The 22,078-nt window shown below is 39.4% G+C and overlaps 1 protein-coding gene across 5 annotated transcripts in view; it reads right to left on the bottom strand.

Moving 5' to 3' along the window:
* Positions 1-270: 270 nt before the first annotated feature.
* Positions 271-22,078, bottom strand: part of LOC117265836 (CUB and sushi domain-containing protein 3-like) — a 268,435-nt gene continuing 246,627 nt past the window's right edge. For 4 of the 5 annotated variants that reach the window (XM_078171922.1, XM_033640574.2, XM_033640575.2 and 1 more), the window contains exons 61-70: positions 18,985-19,158; positions 18,128-18,201; positions 16,864-16,975; positions 8,707-8,886; positions 8,114-8,179; positions 5,948-6,106; positions 5,433-5,545; positions 4,568-4,655; positions 2,070-2,211; positions 271-588 (exon numbers count right to left, since the gene is read on the bottom strand). In XM_078171922.1, the coding sequence (XP_078028048.1) occupies positions 429-588; positions 2,070-2,211; positions 4,568-4,655; positions 5,433-5,545; positions 5,948-6,106; positions 8,114-8,179; positions 8,707-8,886; positions 16,864-16,975; positions 18,128-18,201; positions 18,985-19,158 (1,268 nt within the window). In that variant the 3' untranslated portion in view covers positions 271-428. Of the gene's footprint in view, positions 589-2,068; positions 2,492-4,567; positions 4,656-5,432; positions 5,546-5,947; positions 6,107-8,113; positions 8,180-8,706; positions 8,887-16,863; positions 16,976-18,127; positions 18,202-18,984; positions 19,159-22,078 lie in introns of those variants that run through there. The other variant, XM_033640576.2, reaches the window with a different exon arrangement.

The following is a 22,078-nucleotide window of genomic DNA, read 5'->3' on the forward strand; positions in this document are numbered from 1 at the left end:
GGAAAAGTTTAAATTTTTCATTTGGCATTGTGAAGTAACCCCTCTATATTTATACTACAGAGCATAAAATACTCTATTTTATCTATATGCCAGAGGCTCTTTTATTCATAAAGCCAACACTCATAGAGTGTAAAGAACACTTTTCTTCACCGGACTACGGGAAGATGCGGAAAGGTGTGGGACCTCCCCTTCCTCTCTCTTAAATCTTTGACCTTTTGTATATGATCGATTGCAACTGACGTAGGTGTTGCTGAAAGTGTGCTTTATGTTTCTGAGCAATTCTGTGTCTTTGTTGTAAGTCATCAGAAACAGGGAAAATATAAATATGTCAATATATATTCATGTTAAGCAAACAAGGAGAAGTTGTATTCTCCCTCTGTGTGTGTCCCTCTCCCTCTCCCTCCTGTTATTCTCATCCTCAGTAGACATCAAACCATGGTGCAGATGGTGTTGAGATTGGGGTCAAAGCGCACAACTTTCCCCTCAGCGGCTTTTGTGTTTGTGTTGTACATCGGATTCTCAAAAGTGGCCTGTCCATTGTTGTTCTCGTGGACAGAACATCCTGTGTACTGCGCTTTATCTGTTTTCCTGGGGGGAAAAAAAGGAGGTTTCATATTAGTTGAGAGACAGTAGCCCAATTATCTCCCCTCCTTCCAATCCAATAAACATGTCTCCATTATCTTGGTGTGGACAGCTGCAGTAGGTAAATGAGGCTGAATGGTAATTATTGTTGAAAAGATCAGTCAGAGGAGCCCTATGCCAGTTCACTGGTAACTAACATAATGAGTGCTAAATTTGCATATCACAGGTCCTGTGCAGGCTGTTCTCATTCACTTTTCATACTTAAACTGACGAAAAGTAATGCACTATAATCTGTATATAACCAACCTAATCCCTCTCTGCCTGTATTTTCTAATTTTCTTCTGAACCGGGGGGCTGTGATCACATGACCTATGCACTGTCCTACTCCATATGACAGGAGCAGAGCAGGAAGTCAGGCAATGCAGAATAAAAATTTTCCATCTGGGGAGGAGATCAGGGTGGTGGATGCATCAGACAAACACAGGACTTTCACCCAGGAGTTACATTATTTAAGTTACATAAGTATGTCACATTAAAGGTATACTATGCAGGATTTTCCTAAAAAAGACTCTGCCCTCTGCCTGTATTTTCTTAGTTTATTCTTATTTTGCCGTATTCAGGATGTTCCTGGGCAGGTGAGGACTCTATAAAAACCAGGTGCCAGACCATAAATAGCAAGCATCCAAGAGGAACCTACAAAAATTGTGGACACAGCGCCGAAAATAGTGCAAATGTAGCTTATATGTGTGTTAACTTTTGCTGGTGACACTGTTTACAAACAGTCACCGACAATTCCTGCATAGTATAGCTTTAAGTACGTAACATCATGATGCCTAACCGTGATTCTTTTCCTAAACTTGACTCAACAGGTGGGGGGCTACCTTGTTAGATACCATAAAAACCATGTGCAGAACTTTTCGTAAGATATCATATGACCTGTTGTATGAGGATACGTTCTGCACGTATGTTCTGCTCTGAGAGATAATCTGAATAAATTAGTCCACCCGTCTACAGACAGTACATGTTCATACAGGGGATACGGACGTACAGTACATTACACATCAAACTGAAAGTGTTCTCATTAAAAATGCCTGACGTATGCTGCTGTGTAATGCTGTTTGGATTGTAACACGTTGACTAATATTGCATCATGCTTTGAAGCCTCTCACAAGTAAGCTACTGTATTCAGTAAGGAACCTTGCTGCAGTAAAACAAGCTGTGGAAGTGGGCCACAGTGTACTATCTACCCCATCTTGATGTGCATTTTCTTTGGCTGCAACTGTACAAACATCTACATGAATCTGGGTTTCCGAAAACTTTTTCAACACCAGGTCTGTGGTAAGTAACTTTAAAACTCAACATGGGACAAAGGCTCATGAAAAACGTATTACTTTCTTTCTCATGTGGGAACAAAACAGATATAGAATGCAGTAGCAAGTGAATTTGGGTTGCGAGCTAGTAGGAAGACATCAGGGTACACTACATACCGCTGTTTGTAGAGATAAAATCCAAGGCCTGCAAAGATGAGGGCAAAGAAAGGCACAAGGATAGCGACAGCAACAGAACTGCTGTTAGTGGAGGCGTTGGTCTCAGGGTCAGGGAGTGTAACGTTCTCTCTAACACTCAAACCTGGAAGAAAAACATTACATTTAGCAAAAGAATGAGGTAAATGTGAAAGAACAACAATTTAAATGTTCAGATTAACAAAATGGCACAAACACAAACACTGGAGAAACAAAATGGAATAATAGAAAGATACGTATCATCTGCTGGTGACGATAATGATGATGGTGATGATAATGAAGAGGAAGATGATCACAATGATGACAAGTCGGAGCTGCAGCAGCCAGTTGATAAAGACGCCAACCATAATGATGGCACTGATAAGGATCACTGCGACTGTGATAATCTTGTTGAAGACAATCATGAGATGATGACAACAGGAATGTTGAGTGCAAAGAAATGAGGGACAACAATATGGAAGGGAATGATCTACTGAGTGCTGTGTGACTGTGGTAACAGGCAGTGGTGGAGGAAGTACTGAGATCCGTTACTGAAGTAAAAGTAGAAATACCACAGTCTAAAAATACTTCATTACAAGTCCTGAATTCATCATGTTATTTACATAAAGGTACATAAGTGTAACCAGCAAAGTATCAAAAGTAAAAGCACCCATTATGCAGAATGGCTCCATTTGAAGGAACAAATTTAATGTTGTAGTTTGTCAGTATGGAGGTTATTTTTATTCTTTTGCGCACTACTGGGTAGATCAGTAGTATAGTAATGCATCATATCATATAAGCATATTGTAAGTAAAAGGAAAAAAAGTAACTAAGTAATTGTTAGTTTTAAATAATTATAGTAGGTGTTACTTAAAAGAAATTTAAGACCTCCTTTGGGTCTCAGTTTTCATTTGTATTTTCAAAAACAATGTTTTAAATGAAAACTCGTAACATCTTCTGTGCTCCTCTTAACATGCCCCACATCTCTTCTCTCCATGGAGGTTAAGGGATCTCACAGTGATGGTAAATTATCTATTTAGACTGAAGGACAAAAATATGTCCATGCCCAAGAGTGTTTCATATCTGTTTTAAGAAAATCTGATCATATTTTCACATCATTTTGTAATATAATTTGCCATGACAGCAAATTTAAGTTCCTCTCCAGACAAGACAAAAACAAAACAAAACAAAACAAAAAAAAACAAAAAACCCACACACAAAAAAAATCAATTTCCTGATTAAAAATTCTTAAAATTACACTTATTCCATCTCCCTCTTTATAACATTTAGAATTTGTGAATATGAAAATACTTTTAGCTTCCAAAGTTACACAGTTGGACCCAAGATGTCCTCTACCTCACTGTAGGGTCCCTGTGTGCTGAAGGTTTCAAGTTTCCACATTACACTTGTTTACACTGTTGCATATTGGAACTGGTTGTGATGTCACAAATCAGGCTTTTGTGTATGCATCAATCTCAGATTTAAAGGGACGATTCACCCCATAATCAAAAATACATCATTTTCCTCTTACCTGTTTTGCTTTTCATCAATATATATTGTTTTGGTGTGAGTAGTAGAGTGTTGAAGATATCAGCCGTAGAGATGTCTGCCTTCTCTTTACTGTAATGGAACTTGATGGCACTCGGCTTGTGGTGCTCAAAGCGCCAAAAAACACACATTGAAAAACTCAACAGTGATGTGTCTTTCCAAAAGTCATGAACTGGTTATTCAAGATAATCCACAGATTTCTCTCTAGAAAACTATACGTGCCAACCATATCACTGTGCAGAAGGAAGCGTGCTTTTGGTGCTAGCTTATTAAGCACCACTGAGTTACTTAATGTTACAGCTCAGCCAGGGAGCATGCCATTAATGTTTCTACCACTTTTCATGTGCACGAGTGTCTTTTCCATTAGCACACCAAGTGATGCACGCTTCCTTCTGTGCCATGATACTGCTGGCAGGTGTAGTTTGGTAGAAAGAAAATAGTTCCTGCATGAAACTGTTCACAATAAAGTCTTTGGAATATCTTGAGTAACTGGGTCATGACTCCTGGCAACAGACATAGCTGTTGAGTTTTTCAAATGTATTTTTTTGGCGCTTTGAGCACCACAAGCAGAGTGCCATCTAGTTGCATTACATGGAGAGAAGACAGACATCGCTATGGCTGATAACTCCAACACTCTGCAACTCACAACAAAACAATCTAGATTGATAAACAGCACTACAATTAAGAGGAAAAATATGTATTTTTGAATTTTAGGTGAACTTTCCCTTTCAGATAAGCACAGAGAAACTTTCCAGTAGATGAATGTGGAAACAGCCTTCGGTGTCAAACTCTGCTACTGTATCATTCATTCAATTAAAATATTTTTTTGAGTGGAGTAGGCGTTTAAATATAATCTCTTTCTTTTAACAAAATTGTGAAAATGAAAGATGAAGAGTGACCAATGGAAATGAGAATTGTTTTAAAATGACACATACCAAGTCTCTGTAGTCCAAACTGTCCGTAGTCTTTACCCTGTATAAAGCCTTGGAACACATAGCTGCCACCCTCAGGCTCAGCTGAAACCTAGAAGAAAAAAACAATACAAAGCTCGAGAAACTGTACGTGTAGTTTTAACTGCATGAATAAAATCTGATTTGTCTTGGCACCTAAGAGAGTGTCGCATTTATTCCACACCACATCAAAAACTACATACAGTACACTGTATTTAGTACGACAGTGAACACATTCTGTCATGCTACATTCAAAAATAACACCTTTGTTTTTCTAAAGCCTGCTTCAGAAGCTGTGCAGTATGCTATCAATAGCTCAGCGGTGTGCAGTCAGCTGTCACACGTTGTTATTAAGTGGACCTTGAAGTTTATTTTAGAAGAAGAACTTCAATTCCACCAACGAAAATTGTTCTGCAGTCGTTCCAGGTCCCTTAGATGTCAGGTGTGTGTCTGAGCTTATTCAGCAGATTGTCAATGCGGAAATGACTCATACAGAGCCACTGGTGCATCTGATGTACAGCCAATGTAAATATATGTAAACAAAAACAGACAATAAGCCAGGAAATTACTATTCTGCTTGTTGTCACAGTTTCTTCTCATGTATTGTGATTTTTTTTTCTTTGTTGGCACGTTAAGTAGGATGAGAAAAAAAATGAATAATGAGGAAACATTGGCTTGATTTAGTCCAAGAAAGGATTATTTTGGCTCCCTAGTAGTTTCAGCCCCCTGTAATATTCTACTTGTCTGTCAGACTGAACAAATAAATGAAGTAAAATAAAAGACAATCATAGCTCTTGGTTAATTTCAGAAGATCGCTGGCCAGCTGCTTTAGATTCCTGTGTATACTCACAAATCCGTCCATTGCCCAGGTCTCATCAGTAATCCTGCTCAAGGAGCTGTGGGCCACCGCTCTCATCTGGTACAGCAAGAGCATTAACCGTGCCTCCTGGCGCTTGTACACCCCTACAAGGTGGAGGACAAGAGGCAATACGAGGAATGATGTGAATAAAGAGATGAAGAAATAAGAGTGTGAGGGAATCATAAAAGACGAAAAAGGAAGCAGCAAGGGGAGAAAATAAAGAAAAGCAGAAGAGATGGGAAGCAGCGAGAAAACATGAGAAAATAAAGCTGAGGGAGGAGACGAGTGACTCTTGAGTGGGCAGTTCGTCAGTCAGCGCAGACTAATACATCCGTCTTTAGAGCCAATAGTTAATTTCCACTCTCATGCATGAGATCATCTGGTGATTGACTGATTGACATGAGGCACCCTCAAAATAAATGGAAGTGACACACAGAGGTAGTGAGAGGAGGAGAGGCGAGGCAGAGGGGAGGAAGTAAGAGACAGATGATTTATAGATGACTCACCAGAGAGCAGAAACTCCATGCTACTGTCGGTTAAAGTTACATTGACTTTTCCCGTCGTGGCATTAAAGCTTGTGACTGTCAAAGTCATTGGCTGTTTCTGGCCTTTGTAATCATAGGAACCCTTCCACACGAAATCAGGAGCAAAGATGTCGTCAGGAACTTCAGGAGAGAACAAGAAAAGAACTAAATAATAATGCCATTAAAATTAGAGCAAAAAATAACTATGGTGTACCATACCAATATATATGTTACAAAAAGGTATGAAAATGTGGATGTTATCATTCCTATTTTGTTTCTAACATGCCTTCTTTTTTTTTTTTAAACAAAACATCAAATCAATATTATGTTCTTAATGGCAGTTGAATACTGGCACCCACGCTGTAAAATGGTAATTTGATGTGCAGTGGAATCAACATATCAAACAGCTGATCTTTTCATTCAGTCTGAATAATATCATGTTCCTTATAAGCTTTGGCAGTCTCACTTAATGATAATTAAATACATTCTGAAAGAGATAACTCTGGACTCACTCTGTGAACTTGGGAAAACTTTTTAAATAGTTTTGCACTGATTACATTTTTTTGTAGGACTATTACAGCACAGTCATTAACTACCATTAATTATTTACCCGGGAGTTGTCAATTATCCAAGCAAAAAGGTGAATGCTTGTAGTTCACAACAGAAACTAAAGCTAATAATAGCTAGAATAATTATCGTTGGCACAACAACAAGTTAACGTTTAAGAGGTTGAAAGGGGATGCAGATGCCAGGTAACAGCTGTTGCTAATAGCTTATTATTTTGTATGATACCGATTTAGCAAAAGTAAAATGTGACTCTACAAGGGATGAATACGGCAGACGCTCTCTTTCACAGTATAGTTTCACCTTCCTGGGCTAATTACATTGTTTGCCTGGAACACTGGCAATATACACTGTACCTCGTTAGTCTAATATGTAAAAGACTTGGTGATACTGTAGGTACGTATGTCTGACATATATCGTATATATATCTTACTGACGACCTTTACGGACACAGACAAAGAGTCTATAATCATGCTAGGGGTTCTAGAGTTCCTACCTTGTTATAGCAGTGCTTTAAATTAATGCTAATGTCAGCATGGTAACATGCTCATATTGACAATGCTAACATGCTAATATTTAGCATGTAATGTTTGTCATGTTTACTATCTTAGATTAACATGTTAGCTAAGCTGAGTGAAGGTTTCTACAAAAAACAAAAAGGTGGTGCCCCGGCCAACCTGCGTATACCAACATTTCCATTTGCAACGTTGCTAGTGTGGTTAAAAACAGCCCCTGGTACATGTTAATGGCCACTTAATATGTTCTGTTACTAGTTAAACATAATTATATTTTTGTTCCAATTATTTACTTCTAACGGCAAAGAAAATGTCTCAAATCTAACTGAAAAAGAGCAGTAACCTAACATGTTATGGTCATTATACAAACAATAAACCAGCTTCTAGGCAAGTGGCAACCTGCAGAGCTGAAAATGAAGCCAACACAGAAGAACCAAAAACTGCAGTTCTTTGAATGACCACTTGAGGCTGGCTTCATTGGCCAGTCAATCCGTACAGACCCTCATGTTAAAATGACCAACTCTACAGCATGTTGTCAACTTTACGTTCATGACAACTGTACAGGAAATAAATTTTATATAACTCTCCCATTTACATTTCACTACGGCTTAATGTCACGCTATTAAGGCGGGCAGCTTTGAGTGATAAGGTGTCTGCTGAGAGTGTCCTCAGCTTCTCAGTCAGATCCACCCCTCGCTCCTCCACAGCGCCACCCTCTCACCCAAATAAGGTCACTTCTGGCTCCAAAAAAAACCCCAAGAGGGTGACGACCAAAATGCTGAACTCAAGGCTTAAAAAGGGGCGTCCACAAACTACTGGGGGATGTCATGGTAGCTACGTCCATTATTTTTACAGTCTATGGTTCTAGGCTAATAATTTTTCTCACATGTTAATTATTTTCCTCTACTTTAAGAAATGCTGTCTTTAGGTACAGTATTAAATACTAAGGGCCTATGAAGACAGTGTAACCTCTACAACTTTGATGAAGACATGCACAGATTAAGCCACTGTATGAGTGTGCTGACTTCTGTGGCTACCAGTTTGACAGCTTGTGTTTTTCAAAACTCACCATTTATTTTAGGGCTTGGTGTCCCTGGTACAGATTTGACAGTTTTCTCATGTGATTTGGAACCGGCTGCAGAGGAACATAAATATGTATGTCACAAAGACGTAGTGATACACAGCCAGGCTTAACAGCTGGAGGATGTTGGAAAAGGAAACACTGCTCAACTGTAACATGCTGCCTACATTAAACTTTCCTCACTTTGGTAACATCCTTGGCAGCTCAGTTCACACAAACATTTACAAATCAACACACTGTTGAAATGTCACGTTAAAAAAAGAACCTGAACGTGCATACTGAAATTAATTCTGAAAACAGTACAGTGTCACAGTGGGTTTACAGAAAATATTACAGAAACCAAAATATCTCATTATATTTGATAAGTGTCTTGACTATCAGTGAGCAGTAGTGCAAATGTCACATAGGATAAACATTGAAGCATTTACACAAGTACAGCACACACTCTCCTACACCGCCCTGCCCTCCACCTTTATGCAAATGCAAAATGTTTCCCTCAACCTTTAAACTTTCAATGCATCCACATCCTCCCTGCCATCTTCTCCATCATCTGCCCTTGCAAACCTCTGCCAACCACATACCTCTGCACACAGGCACCTTGCCAGTCCAGCTGCCGTCAGAGCGGCAAACGCGGTGCTCTGAACCCCCGGAGAGGAAATAACCTGGCTGACAGGTGTACACCAGGGTGTAACCGTAGGAGGGCAGGTCTAGACCCACAACGTCAGCGTTGGCTGGGCTCCGTGGCTGCTTGCAAGAGTGAGCTGGAGAGCAAGCAGAGGGCAGACACTTTAGTACACACAAAATGGAGCCAGATGCACACACACAAATGCACACACACACACACACACACACACACACACACACACAGACGTACAGATAGACAGAAAGATAATTAAGCACTTGCTGGGGGGAAAGAGAGAGAGAGAGAGAGAGATGGGGGAGGGTTAAAAAAAGAGGATAAAAAAAAAAAGGAAGCACACACATTTAAAATTTTAATTGAGTCCAGGGAGCTATTAGGGAGCATATTGACACTTTAATATGTCTAGTTTCTTTTCTGATATGAATATGGACACTTGTGGCTTGGAAGATGCACTGCCTAATTTTAGACTGAATTGCCCTGCAAAATGTAGTGAGCTTAAATTAAGTCAAAAACAATAACTGTATGAATTGTTATGAGTCATTTACCCATAGCCTTGGATTGCAAAACAAAAGGTGCCAGTACAACAGGAAAGTCTGACTAAACTCATTATCATTCAGAAAAAGTTGAAAAAAAAGAAGGCAAAAACATTTGGAGTTGTTTTTGTATTTCTTGAACCAATAAAAATTTTCAAGGGCAAAACCAAACTAGAATAAGCTCATCTGTGTCCTTGCAAAACACGACTAGAGTGAATGTTATGGTGAATCTTGCAAGAGTGTTTTTCATTACAAAGAAGTTCATATAGGCTGGAAGGTCAGAGGCACTATGGACACTGGAAGGAAGATGAATGCTCAGTGAAGTAATAGGAGGCTTATAAGTTCAACCCATGTCCTGAAAGTCAGACGACTGTGACCTGAAAAGAATGTGAGCTCACTGAAAGACCACAAACAACTACAAAAATGCAACTATATGTCTCGTTAGATCTAGTGTTTTTTTAAGACTGCGATTCAGTTTTGACTTTCCTGACTGTGACTTTCTTAGCTTATTAAATTATTCTGTCTCAAAAAGCAGGAAGCTGCTGATTTAGGATAGCACTGAAAAGCTTAGTTTACAAGCTTTTGCTGAATCAGAAACTGGGAACAAAAGCGTGTGTTGCTGTGTTGCCAAAACACTAGCGTCTTATAGACCACATTACACATTTTCATTTTCTCATGAGTGGGCTCTGTATTCTTAGTTTAATTTTTCACATCAACAAACTATTTACAGAACAAAAAATTATGCAAATCACATCGCACCACCAAAACACTGAGGGGTTGAACATTCAGGCTCAACAATAATGTGAAAATGGCGAAATAATTTTGCAGCTTGTGAGTTAAAGAACATGTTGCCAGCTGTCGAATGAGAGACAGCTGCAAGTGAGTCACAGCACCAAATCGGTCCTTCATGGCAACTTAATGACATTAGTGGCAATAGGGTGTGGAAGGGATGCCAGGATGAAAGTTTGTGGGCTTTATGAAAGATGAGGAGACTGCAGGAAACTCCTCTTGTTGGATATTACTTTCTGCTGGCATGTGAGCCAGTAATATTATGTGTGTATGTATGTCTGAAGACATACATTTTTCAAAGCTCTAGAAGGTAAAACAGGTGCATCAAGGTGAAAGTCTTGTGCCAAAATCCAGGAGGATACTTCTCTTATTCATCACATACTCAGCTATACAGGGGCTGTAACATTTTGGTATACATTAAGAGAGACTGATGAAGAAAGCACAAGGACAACTCTATAAGTCACCTGTATGTGCCACCCAGAGCTCTCTCAACGAGTTGATAAATCTGCCTTGAGGAAATTTAATGCGGTATCTATTTACACTGCAAGAAAGAAGAAAAACTGCCTCATACTGTAAGTTGAAGAGATAAAGTCTGCAGACCTAAATAAATAAATAGATACATAATTAAATGAACACCCTTCTCTCTGCCTGAGCACTAGTCTCTGTAACCCACTTAAAATTACAAACTGTCAGGACATGTCCAGGGTGGTTGTAGAGTATGTAGACCATGAATTCTGAAGACACTTACAAGGCTGATGAATTGTTGTATCAAAGACACATCACATTCCTCATCAAATTCTGTTGACATCGCCATGTTTATTTACTCTTCAAACAGCACAGCAGGCTTTACTCCCGAGATTACACCAAGCCTCAAAAGACACTTTTGCTTTTTCTGTCACACAACAGCATGTAATTTTCTTAGTTCAAAGTTGGTATCTCTGATAGAGACTGAGTGCATTAGTTAGGGACACAGACAGACAGAGACAGATAGAGGCAGACACACAGAGACAGCCTTGCTGATGGATTTCTGCTCGAGCCAAGGAGGCTGGCCAGCTACAGACAGCAACAGCAGGCCACGGTCAAGAGGACAAAGTTAACTTTTGAGTTACAATGTTTTTCTTTTAGCTGGTTTTTCTTTCAATCTTGTTTGCATGCCTCACTGTACAAAGAAAAAAAAATCAGCAGCAACTGTTCAGAGGTTGGCATGCAGATTTTGATACCAGAATGATGTTTAGTTTGGCTGGTTTAGCAGTGAAGTGTCAAAAATCGGTGCCTGGAAGTGGGCCTGTAGGCTCCCGACCTTGAACCTCTTGTCTCTTATCAGGTGTCCTCAGATGTCGATTTGGTACCTTAGGCTCAGCTGGCAAATACTTAAAGAAACACTGGAAACAGGCAAAGTCCGATGCAATCAAATTTAATGTGTCAACAGGCTTTAACACATACAACTTAGCGAGTCAGACTCCGGAGTGTGACTGAAAACCTGCTCTCAGAACCCTGGCTTATATGCTGGTGGAGATTCAAATGAGTCTCCACCTCTTTTTGCTAATCTTTCCCTCTTAAAACCAATTCTATTGGTGGAAAACCTTTCTTTGTGTCCAATTCTGATTGGGCCCATTTTTAATGGTGTAATGCAGCCTGGAATTTCCCAAGTTTTCTTCCCTTAGATCTGGTCTCACTTTCACACTATTTTTAAAAAACATGTGTATTTTAGGGACTTTTCTATACAGTCCTCAGTGCTCTCAGTCTTATGCAAGGTGAACCTTTAGAGTGCAATCTGTGAGTGTGTGTATGTATTACAGCATTTGAGTATGTGTTTCATCGTTTAACAAGACACAGTGTGTTCTTTCAGTAGGTGCATACAACATGATTACATAGTCTGGTGCTATGGTGCTATGAGTACTTTGACACATACAGCAATGTTTTATCATATTTAAATGTAGATCAAAGAACTTTATAATGTCTTATACATAAAACATGATTATATGAGTTTCTTAATCAATTTATACATCTTAACCTTACTGTTTGATTTGTTGGCATAAACTTTTACACTACAGCAGCAGTATCTACTGAGTACACTTTGAGACTATTGCTGGTTTGTCCGTAAGGTACACTTCCTGAACTTGTCACCCCCTTAAATCTCAAAATTTCATTGCTGATGCTTTAGAACTTTTCAAAACATCAAAGTGAGCTGGAAAGAAAATTGGGGATTTGGGCTGTGTACCTAAAGCAATAAAATATTAAGCTGATAGAAAGGTAACATGATTAAGAACCGGTGATGTTAAACTCTGACTTGTGTCCATTGCATCTATTACATCTATTGTGTTGATAATCCCTCTCAGTTTTTGCTTTCGCCAGCAGAACAAGATTGGTTGGCTTCACTTTTAAATCCATTTAAGTGGCTTCACAGTAACAGAAGACCGTTTAATCACAGAGAAAGGTACTTTAGAGGATTTATGACTGTTTTGACCGAGGGTCAACACAGCGTGTCGGTCCCATACAAAAGCACTCATACTCAAATACATATACATAACCACAGCTCCCCCCCCCCCAGTGTATTATGGGCCAGACAGCCCTCTGGGTCTGTATGTCCACCCTCAGGGCTGCACGCATGAAAAATGAAAAAAGAAAATGTTCTACATCAATGGACTGAAAGTGAATTCATAGTTTTATTTTAAGTAGAAATACACACTGACCTTTTGGTTTGTGTTTCTGGATCTGTAGGATATGACAGCTATATTCTTAAATCAATTCACAACAATCAAAAAATAATAATGCAGTTATAGGAATAGGTTATTCAATGATGTGTCATTGAATAGCTCAATCATATACCATATACCTATTACGGTGCAACTTTACTCATTTAAGAGTAATGCTGCCAATGTCTACATGATTCACCAGCAGGCCAGTGAAATAAGGCTGGTTTCTTCATTGTACAAATAACGATATATTCATACAACAGACCAGGGATTTTAGAGTTAGCAGGATATTTTCATGACAATATTCTGAAGACATAGCCTGCAGTACTTTATCAATGTAAAACATCTACTGGATATTTCTATGACTTGCCAGTTAATGAGCGATTAACAGGGGTGTAAATCACAACTTTCTTCACTATGCAATATCATATCCATTTTTTTGGCAATGATACAATATTTTTGATATCACAAAGTCTTGTGATGACCACAATACCATTTTGATTCAATTAAATTCAGGGGCCTGTGATTGATATGAGACGATATTAAGAACATCCTCATTGCCCTTTTCTTGGCTGCTTGCCATTGTCTGCCTGGCACCAGGTTGCTAGCGTTGTTTAAATGTTTAGAGAGAAGGTGCTCTGGACAGAAATAGTGACACAGATGTGTGGAATTTCAAAGGTTCAAAGGTAACTTCAGATGATGATATGTATCAATTTGCATTGATGATATTGGATCGTGGATCATTGCACTGACATATCGATCCAGATTAATGTATCGTTACACCCTTATGAGCTAATGTGCTGCAAAGTTACAGGGCAATTTAAAGGATACCTGTATTATGAAGACTAAATTCACGAGGTTGCAACCTAATCAGTGTCACCACTTATATTTTAATTTAACTAAACTTGACCAATGTTTATGTGGCATTAGGGTCAAGGTTTCCTCAGTCACAAATATGGACATTTAGACATTTGTTAAAGTATGAGGAGCTAAAATATGGTGACCATCAGAGATCCATTTTTCTATTTTAATTCCAGTGGTAACAATGACAGGACGAGGGCAGAGGAAAATCGATAGTTTTAAGCCACCACAGGCAATGGACCAGAGCCAGAGAGAAGCTCCTGAAACCCTGCAACCTCAGCAGAGTGACCTGGCTAAGAAACTGCACCTGCTGAACAGAGCGAGTCAGGAAAGTTAAAAGCCTCAAACATGATGCCCATGAATGAACTGGCTGTCAGACCTCCGTTTCAGCAGTTGGCTCTACTACATCATGGTTACACAAAAAGGGTGTGAAATGTGTCATTTTGTATTTACCACTGTGAAAGTACAGTAAATGCAGCTGCTGGGATGTTTTATATAGCCTACAAATCCAACAAAGGTGGAAGAGAGGTACCTCTTTGAGGCCATTCGCTGAAGTTCAATGTACCACTGACAGTATATGAAAGACGTGAACAGTGACCCAACAAAATCAAATGTAAAGTTTACACCAGCATCTCAAATTTCAGCTCTCAATCTAAAATGTTTCACAAGTTATAAATGTGCAAGTCAGTCAAAAAAGTTCTATTATTTTTATTATCTATAATCTATTAAATGCTATGTGTAGATGAATCCACTACCGTTGGATTGATGTTGTGTTCATGTTTAGTTTATGGTAACATATCAGTACACAGACAATGTGGCATCCATTAAGCATAACTCTTCAATTCTAATTATCATATTTAATCATAAAACATTGTCAATCAGGAAAACAGAATCAAGCAGTTGACTCCTGACCTCCGCTTATGTCTGTGCATTGTCCAGCCGGAACAGGCTAAGATGCTGCTGATAAAGGGCCTTATATTAAGACCTTTTTTTACTACTATATTGATGACTATTCTGCAGTATTATTTATTATTTATTACAGTTATTATTATTTTTATTACTGTGTAATTTCCTTTTATTTTGCCCAGTTTTTCCTTTCTCTTCTGTCTCATCTTTGTCAATTACAAATGTACACAAGCAATACATATATACGAGTGTCTATATTCCCAATCCTGGCTACACCCATGCATTTATTATATGTCACTACCCTGGTTTTGTGTACTCTCCTATGCATAGATAAAATCAAAATAAATTAATAATAGTAATGATGATAATTTTAATGATGATAATAACAATAAAAGACATTTTAACCAGCACTGTTGCTCTTATTTATTTCCATAATAATAAAAATAACACCAAGACTTGGGAAGGAATAGTTGTGACTTTAAGAAATTCTGAGTTAATTTTTTTGTTAAGTGGTTTATCTTTCAGTTCCTGTTGAATTCCTGTTGTATACTGGCATTTTCCATTTTCCTTTGGAGCTCCAAGACAAAGTGTGTCTCTCACAGGACCATGCCATCTCAACCGTTTCAAAGATTTTGACAGCAGAGTATTCAGCCCTTGAGAAAAAGAGACTGCGTATGATCCACTTTGTATCAGCCATTTATCTACATGCAGATATTCCTCCTCACCTGACACAGCTGTCAAAACTTTTCCGGAGAGATGGTGTCAATTTTCTGGTTATAACCAAATTTGTAAGTGCCAGTTTATGGAGCTTTCTGAAGCTTTAACCTGTAATTCTGTTGAGTTGTACTCACTCTGACTGCTCTTTTATTCTTAGGGACCTGTCACAGTGCTGGCAATAAATGCCATTAAGGAGCAGGGGGGATGCGCAGCCTCCTGAATCAGTCCTTAGTGAGTGGGATGATGGGGTCAACAGTTTGAAGATAAAGTTGGAGCAAGAAAGGCTGAGGAGGTGTCGGATGATGCAAATCTAGACAGGAGTGCTTCTTGAATTATTTTCTGCTGTCAGCTGTTCAAATGAACCTTTTTGGAAAATTTAAATCAGAAAATAAGCACTATGAATGATCATAAGACCATTAAAAGTGACAATTTTGTGAATATTTGGTTGCTGTGTTCTATTGTAAAGTCTTGCATATAACTGCAAACATTTTGTTTGCAAATGTGCTTGCTATATAATATAGCTTATACATAAGGGATTTTAAAATCTATATTATATAAACTGCCTGTGTCTGCACATAGTTACATGCACGCATTACATTTGTTTCAATGAAGTGAGACTAATTAGAGACACCTCTTAGCATATAATTTAACAGCACCACAAACTGCAGCGTCCCAAATGACCATATAGTTGAATCAACATCTCTCTAAAATAGTTAACAAGAACTGAACATGATAACTCTCATGACAATCCAAGGTCTTTATTAGACTACCTTACTTCAGCTAGGTGTATCTAATGAACTGACAAGTGAGTGTATGCACAATAAAAAGACAGCATGGACATATTTATGGATTCACAAGCCCTCTAAAACTTCCCTCCTCCCACTAAAACACAGGCACACACACACACACACACACACACACACACACACAGACCCTACACACACAGACACACCGTGCAGCAGAGTAGATCAGGCAGAGAATGAAGGGTAGGTATTACAATGTTTCTGCTCCCTCAGCACAAATGTCTCCAGAAAATTCAAGTGGGTGTTACATCTTTGGTAGTTATGAAATCAAGATTACAAAATATCATTTCAATCCCCTTATCATCACACAGCTCAAGTGTTTACACTTTACGTTGCAGAGTAAAATGCAGACTATAGTACGATTTGAACAGGGAATATTTCCATGAAAAATGCTGTGCCTGAAAGGGATTCCACTGAGATACTGGATTACATCACAACTTAGAAAAGCACCAGACTTGGCAAAGTGACTGGGCTAAACTGCACAGCCCTTCTTTGGTGTTGGTCGACAGTTCAGATAGTTCAAACAGAATGACAGTAATCACGGTCAACACCTCGCTCTCAGAATGACTGGGATGGCAGGTTGATTGAGGCTGGAGCTGCAATCTCCCGGGGGGTCAGAGGTTATGGCAGGATTGAGCAAATCGACAGAGAGGGGGGTAGTGTCGAGGAAAAGAAAAGAGTGTCTGAGTAGCCAGCAATGCAGATGCCAGGATGCCAGAAGGGGAAGAGAAAAACAAAGACAGGAAGAGTGATATAAAGATATTGGGAGGGAGCATAGGGAAAAAGCACTCACGGATACAGCTAGGCTGGATGCCAGTCCAGGTGAGATCTGGCAAACAGAGCCGGGTGGTGGAGCCCTGCAGTAGGTGTCCCTGTTGGCACTGGAAGTCGACTCTGCTGCCCACCTGGCCACAAACAGACAGCGCACAAAGTGGAAAGAGTCAATACACTGATGCAAATGCCAATAGGCTCCCAGCATCAAATCTAAAGAGCTGGGAAAAAATACTGCACACTAATTTTTTTTTTTTTTCCTTTTTTAATGATTATCTGTAGTGTGTGGAGGCAGATGGAGACTATTCCTAGAGGCGATGGCCCATGTTTGTGTTCTCATCTGATACACAGACATTAGAAAGTGAGGGAGTTGATTCTGTGGTAAAAATATGGAGACAAACTGTTTTCTGTTATCATAATAAACGACTTTTACTTTCAGCTACCATCCCAGTCAACTGTTTAAGGACGGCATCGACAGAACTTTCTCATTCGCTGGTGTCAAGATATTGGTAAAGTTGTTCAGTAATGCAGAAAAATGCAAGAGCACAGCCATTACAAGCAGTGATCCAAATAATAAGCTGCTTCTGCTTTCATTTGGGACAAATTTCATATCAGATATTCTGCTGAATGTTGTGGAGAAATTGTTTGCACTTAACTTGTAAGTGACACTCCAAGAGCAACATAGAGGAAATAAAATGAAATACACTGGCTGAAAGCATCTCAAGGGAGCTACTGAGCACACACCAATGGTCATGATATCAGTTTTTTTTTCTGACAATGATGCATTTCAGCACTGCCCGTTTTACACTCACAGTCAAACTGCATAATGTGCACATTATTATAGATCCAGACATGAACCATGTCTTTACACATTCACAGTGGCAAGAAATCCGGCTGGTTTTCTTCAGTGCAACCGCATGGGATGGATACATACATGCATGACTACTTCATCCTTGCACCCACATAACATCATCCAACGGAATAAATGATGATTGTACATGGAACATCCACTGGATACTGTGCACTTGAAAAAGGACTAAGCACAGGTAACACAGTAGAGCCGCAAGCTTTCAGTGGTATTTTGATTTGGTGCTTCTTGTTCATCTACCTCCACAAGGTTGCTTCAAATATTGATCACATGGAGAATTGTTGCAAACCTGTCTCAAACTAAGGATGTGATTTTTCTGATCCTTTCTGAAATAAGATTTGCTGGTACACATTAAACTTAAAGTTAAAGAACATAACGCCATCTATTTATAAGTTGTGTCATATGCAGCTCATTTTACCTTAAAGCCTGTTGTGTAATTCATGAAGCCGTGCTCAGGTGTCCCTGGATTTTCACAGGTGGTTCTCGTGGGCTCTGAAACAAGAAATCATTGTCACAATGAGCAGGGGAATTGCTAGAGAGCAAAAATGAGAATATGACAGAGGGGCAATCATTGATAATGACGAAGCAATTTCTCTCTGGTGTACCATGTACCAGAGGACAATTACTGAAGTGGCGTGGTAACATGAACAGAATTACCCTGCCATCTTTAGTCTCTTTGACTATGAATTCCTTGGCTTTCACAAGTCCCATAAATATGGGCTTCTGAGACTTTTAATCATTGGTGAGACTAAATTCAAATTAAGACACGTCCATGTGGTAAAGTGTTTCTTCAGCACTTCATATTTCCAGCAACACTGGGCTGCAAATATAAAGCATCGCCCCTGAGGTAACAATATCAATAATGTAATTCATTCTTATGATTTAGTTTTACATCAGTGCCAGATGGCAACACACTGATTCTAGTTCACCCTTAACTGTGTTTGATATTTATGTTAGCTGCTTCAGGAAGAACAACAGAGGATGATCATTTGGGAGGGTGGGATGGTACTTGGCAGATACCTTGTTCATTTAATTTTACTGCCTTTGTTATTTTACTCTGCAAATTAAAATGCTTATTTCTTGCATGTAGAAAAGTCTAAACCTTGGATAACATCACATACATCATCTAGTGATTATTAATGTACTAGCATAGTAAATCAAACACACAAGAGAATAAATGACTGACTGTTTTGAAACAAAAGAATGACACCCCAGTCTGAAACCTTATTATTTTGTGAATTAACTGAATCATTAAACAGGCTAATAATTCAGTACCTATACATCGAGGCTGAGATCCGCTCCAGGTGCCGTCATCCTGGCACATGCGTGTTGTTGATCCCACCAGCACATAGGGGGCAGTGCAGCTAAACATCACTTCAGACTTGAAGATGAAACTGCGCCCTTCTCTCCGTCCTTTGGCAGGCAAGCCAGGGTCTCCACAGAACTTGGCTGCGGAGGCAGAAATGTGGAATATTGCTGATGTGATGAGATGGCGGCCAACAAATCCAACACAGATGTTACGCATTTTCCTGCAAGCATTCATCCAGCAGTGTACCACACTGCACTGTTGCATCTTCCCTTCATTCTCTGTCAATACTGATGCTCTATTCCTCTGCATCGCTCTTACAGTTCAAACATTCATCTCTTTTTAACCTCATTACACATAATACTGCAGCAGCTAGTCAATTGAATGCAGCATTGCGTAGACTATTCAGCATTTAATTCAGATATAATAAGCTGTGTGGGCTGCTGCTGCACCCATACAAGATCAGACCGGGATGTGGTGTGCCTACAGTGATTTCCACCGCTGCTGTGAGCTTTGCTGTTTTTGATGAGCTTTTAATTATATCCGATTTATCTGAGTACCTGACTGTAAAAATTATTGTCTTTCTATATGATCTGAAAAGTCTTCATGGACTGAATTATTCAAATTGCATTGACATTTTGCCTGTTGCACAATTTCCTTTGGCCATTTTTTATTGCATGTGGGCAGATGCATTGATGTCTTTGTCTCAGGATGAATTGCTCTGTCTGAACTTTTTTTTTTTATTTCCAACAATCAACCTTTCTGTTGAATGGTTACAGTAGGTATGTGAATATTCATCTTGGCAGCAAAGAACGAGTGAGGGAGGTCATTGCACTCAATTTTAGATCAAAATAATTAGCAAGTGAAATATTAATTTCTCTGACAGGGCCTTGAGGTTAACACAACTAGGGCCATCTGCTGCCGCTGTTGCTCCCCAAGCCTCTGGTATGATATCGCCTTTTTAATGGGACTCTCGCCACAGCCTCAGCAGATGAAGCCCGTTGGATTATCACTGCTGCTCCTTCAATTTATTGCTTATAGACATCTAATCAAATTGACTGGAATAATTTAGGCTGAGTGGGTTTGATGGAAAGAGAAGTCAGCCATTTTACAGGCTGCCAATGTATCTTTCTATCCACCCTTTACTGTATACATACAACCATCAATCCACTATAACCACACTGATCAGTAAGTCACTTGTTAGCTGTAGGAGGTGCAGAAATGCTCAGTGTGTGAGAGAGCACAGGCGAGGACGAGAGTCACAGCATTCAGTCACGCAGCCAGAGCACTGTGGGATCAAGCCAATAATAGGGCAGGCTGCTTCTCCAGACCTGACATGTGCTGCTGCGTGGAGGTCTGGAGACAGAGATAAGTTCTCGCTTGCTCTCTTCCTAGAAGTCAGGAACCAACAGGGGCTTCTCACAGCCAATCCCTGACATAATAGATATCTTGTAAGAGAGGAGATTAGAATCCAGCCCATGCAGGAATGGCTGAATAAAGCCATTACTGCAAATACTGTTATCTCAGGAACAAATCCTTGTATTCAGAGACATATCTTCTCCTAGAAAATATGTTTGCTGCCATACTGCAGGTCCCATCTGAAACCGATGCATTGTTAGTTTCAGCCCCCCAGCACCCAATACTTTGTTTGACCGTGTTTGATATGTCAACAAACAAAGATGCAAATATCTGCCTGGATGTGAAAAGGGATTCTTGTCACTTTTCAAATGACATTGTAAGACTTCGTATTCAGATGGCATTTTTTTTTCAGGGTTGACAATACAGGCCAAACAGGTGACATGCACATCAGTCATAAGCTTCAAGCTGCAGGGAAATAATGTACTATTTTATGGATATATAAGAGAAATGGCCGCGGGCCAAACCAAGCTCAGCATATTTAATGTGCCTGTGTGTGTGTGTGTGTGTGTCGGTGGATGAGTGAGAGAAATAGAAGGAGAGTGAGACTAGTCAAACTTTCTGTCTCTCTCTCTCTCTCTCTCTCTCTCTCTCTCTCTCTCTCTGTCTCCGTCTCTCTCTCCGAGCCTCTCCCCTTCCTTGATGAATTATCAATGCTTTGAAGTAATCAGTATGCAGAGGCCAGATTCAAAGTTGGGATCACAGTCTCATCCCTGCAGACACATGAACTAGCATTCTCAAACACTGATTTTTGCTGCTTGCTCTCCGTTTCCCCCATGTGCTGTGAAAGGGTACATGAATATGCATCTTAATCCTGTTTGGCTGCAAGTGCTTACAGAAGTACAGGTTTTAAGAAATGCACAGATGGGGTTGCTTTTGCAGATGCATGGCATATCCTGCAGTATTGCTGAGCTGTAATTCAACTAAAAGTGCTGAGTATGAATTGCAATCATATTTCTAAAGTCTGCAGCAGTGCAGGCCTACTATACTGTATGTCTGATAAACAGCAAGACTGTGGCTTTAAAATGATTATGCATCAAACTAAATTTAATAAGCATATCAGGTTACATTTACAGCAGATCTGTATGATGGAGCCAAAAGGAATCTGATTATTTTTCCTGCTCAGATCATGATTTTGTTAGTAAATGAAAAATATTCCTAGTCTACAAGATGAGTAGTGTGCACTGACTACTGCTTGTATCTTTATAGTTGGATTTAATGCACAGATACGAAAAGATTACTGGCCTATATGCATTTCATGACAAATGCATGTCTTATAAAGTAATGCATAGTATGTACAGCAACGGTCAGTCCTGTGACTGCATTGTGAGCATTGGCATTAATTTAGTATTTACCTCTTAAGAATGACTTTAAGATTTATAGGGATGAGCAGCTGAGATTGCTGTAGATAGCGCTGTGCTGACATTTTAATGCATAGATAATAGCTTTTTCTACACCAAATATGATCAGCACTTTCTTCCCCGTTGTCCCCATTTTCTAAACTCATTTATTTGCCTTAGTAAACCTCAGTGATTTATCACAGACTTGCTTCCACTTCCAGTACTGTAGCAGGAGGCTAGCTATAACAACATGTTTAGAAGACTAGGTTCTTAACAGAAGCTGATTATCGATCCCACTGAAAGATGT

The sequence above is a fragment of the Epinephelus lanceolatus genome, chromosome 10 (genome assembly GCF_041903045.1).
Source record: "Epinephelus lanceolatus isolate andai-2023 chromosome 10, ASM4190304v1, whole genome shotgun sequence".
Lineage (NCBI taxonomy): Eukaryota > Metazoa > Chordata > Actinopteri > Perciformes > Serranidae > Epinephelus > Epinephelus lanceolatus.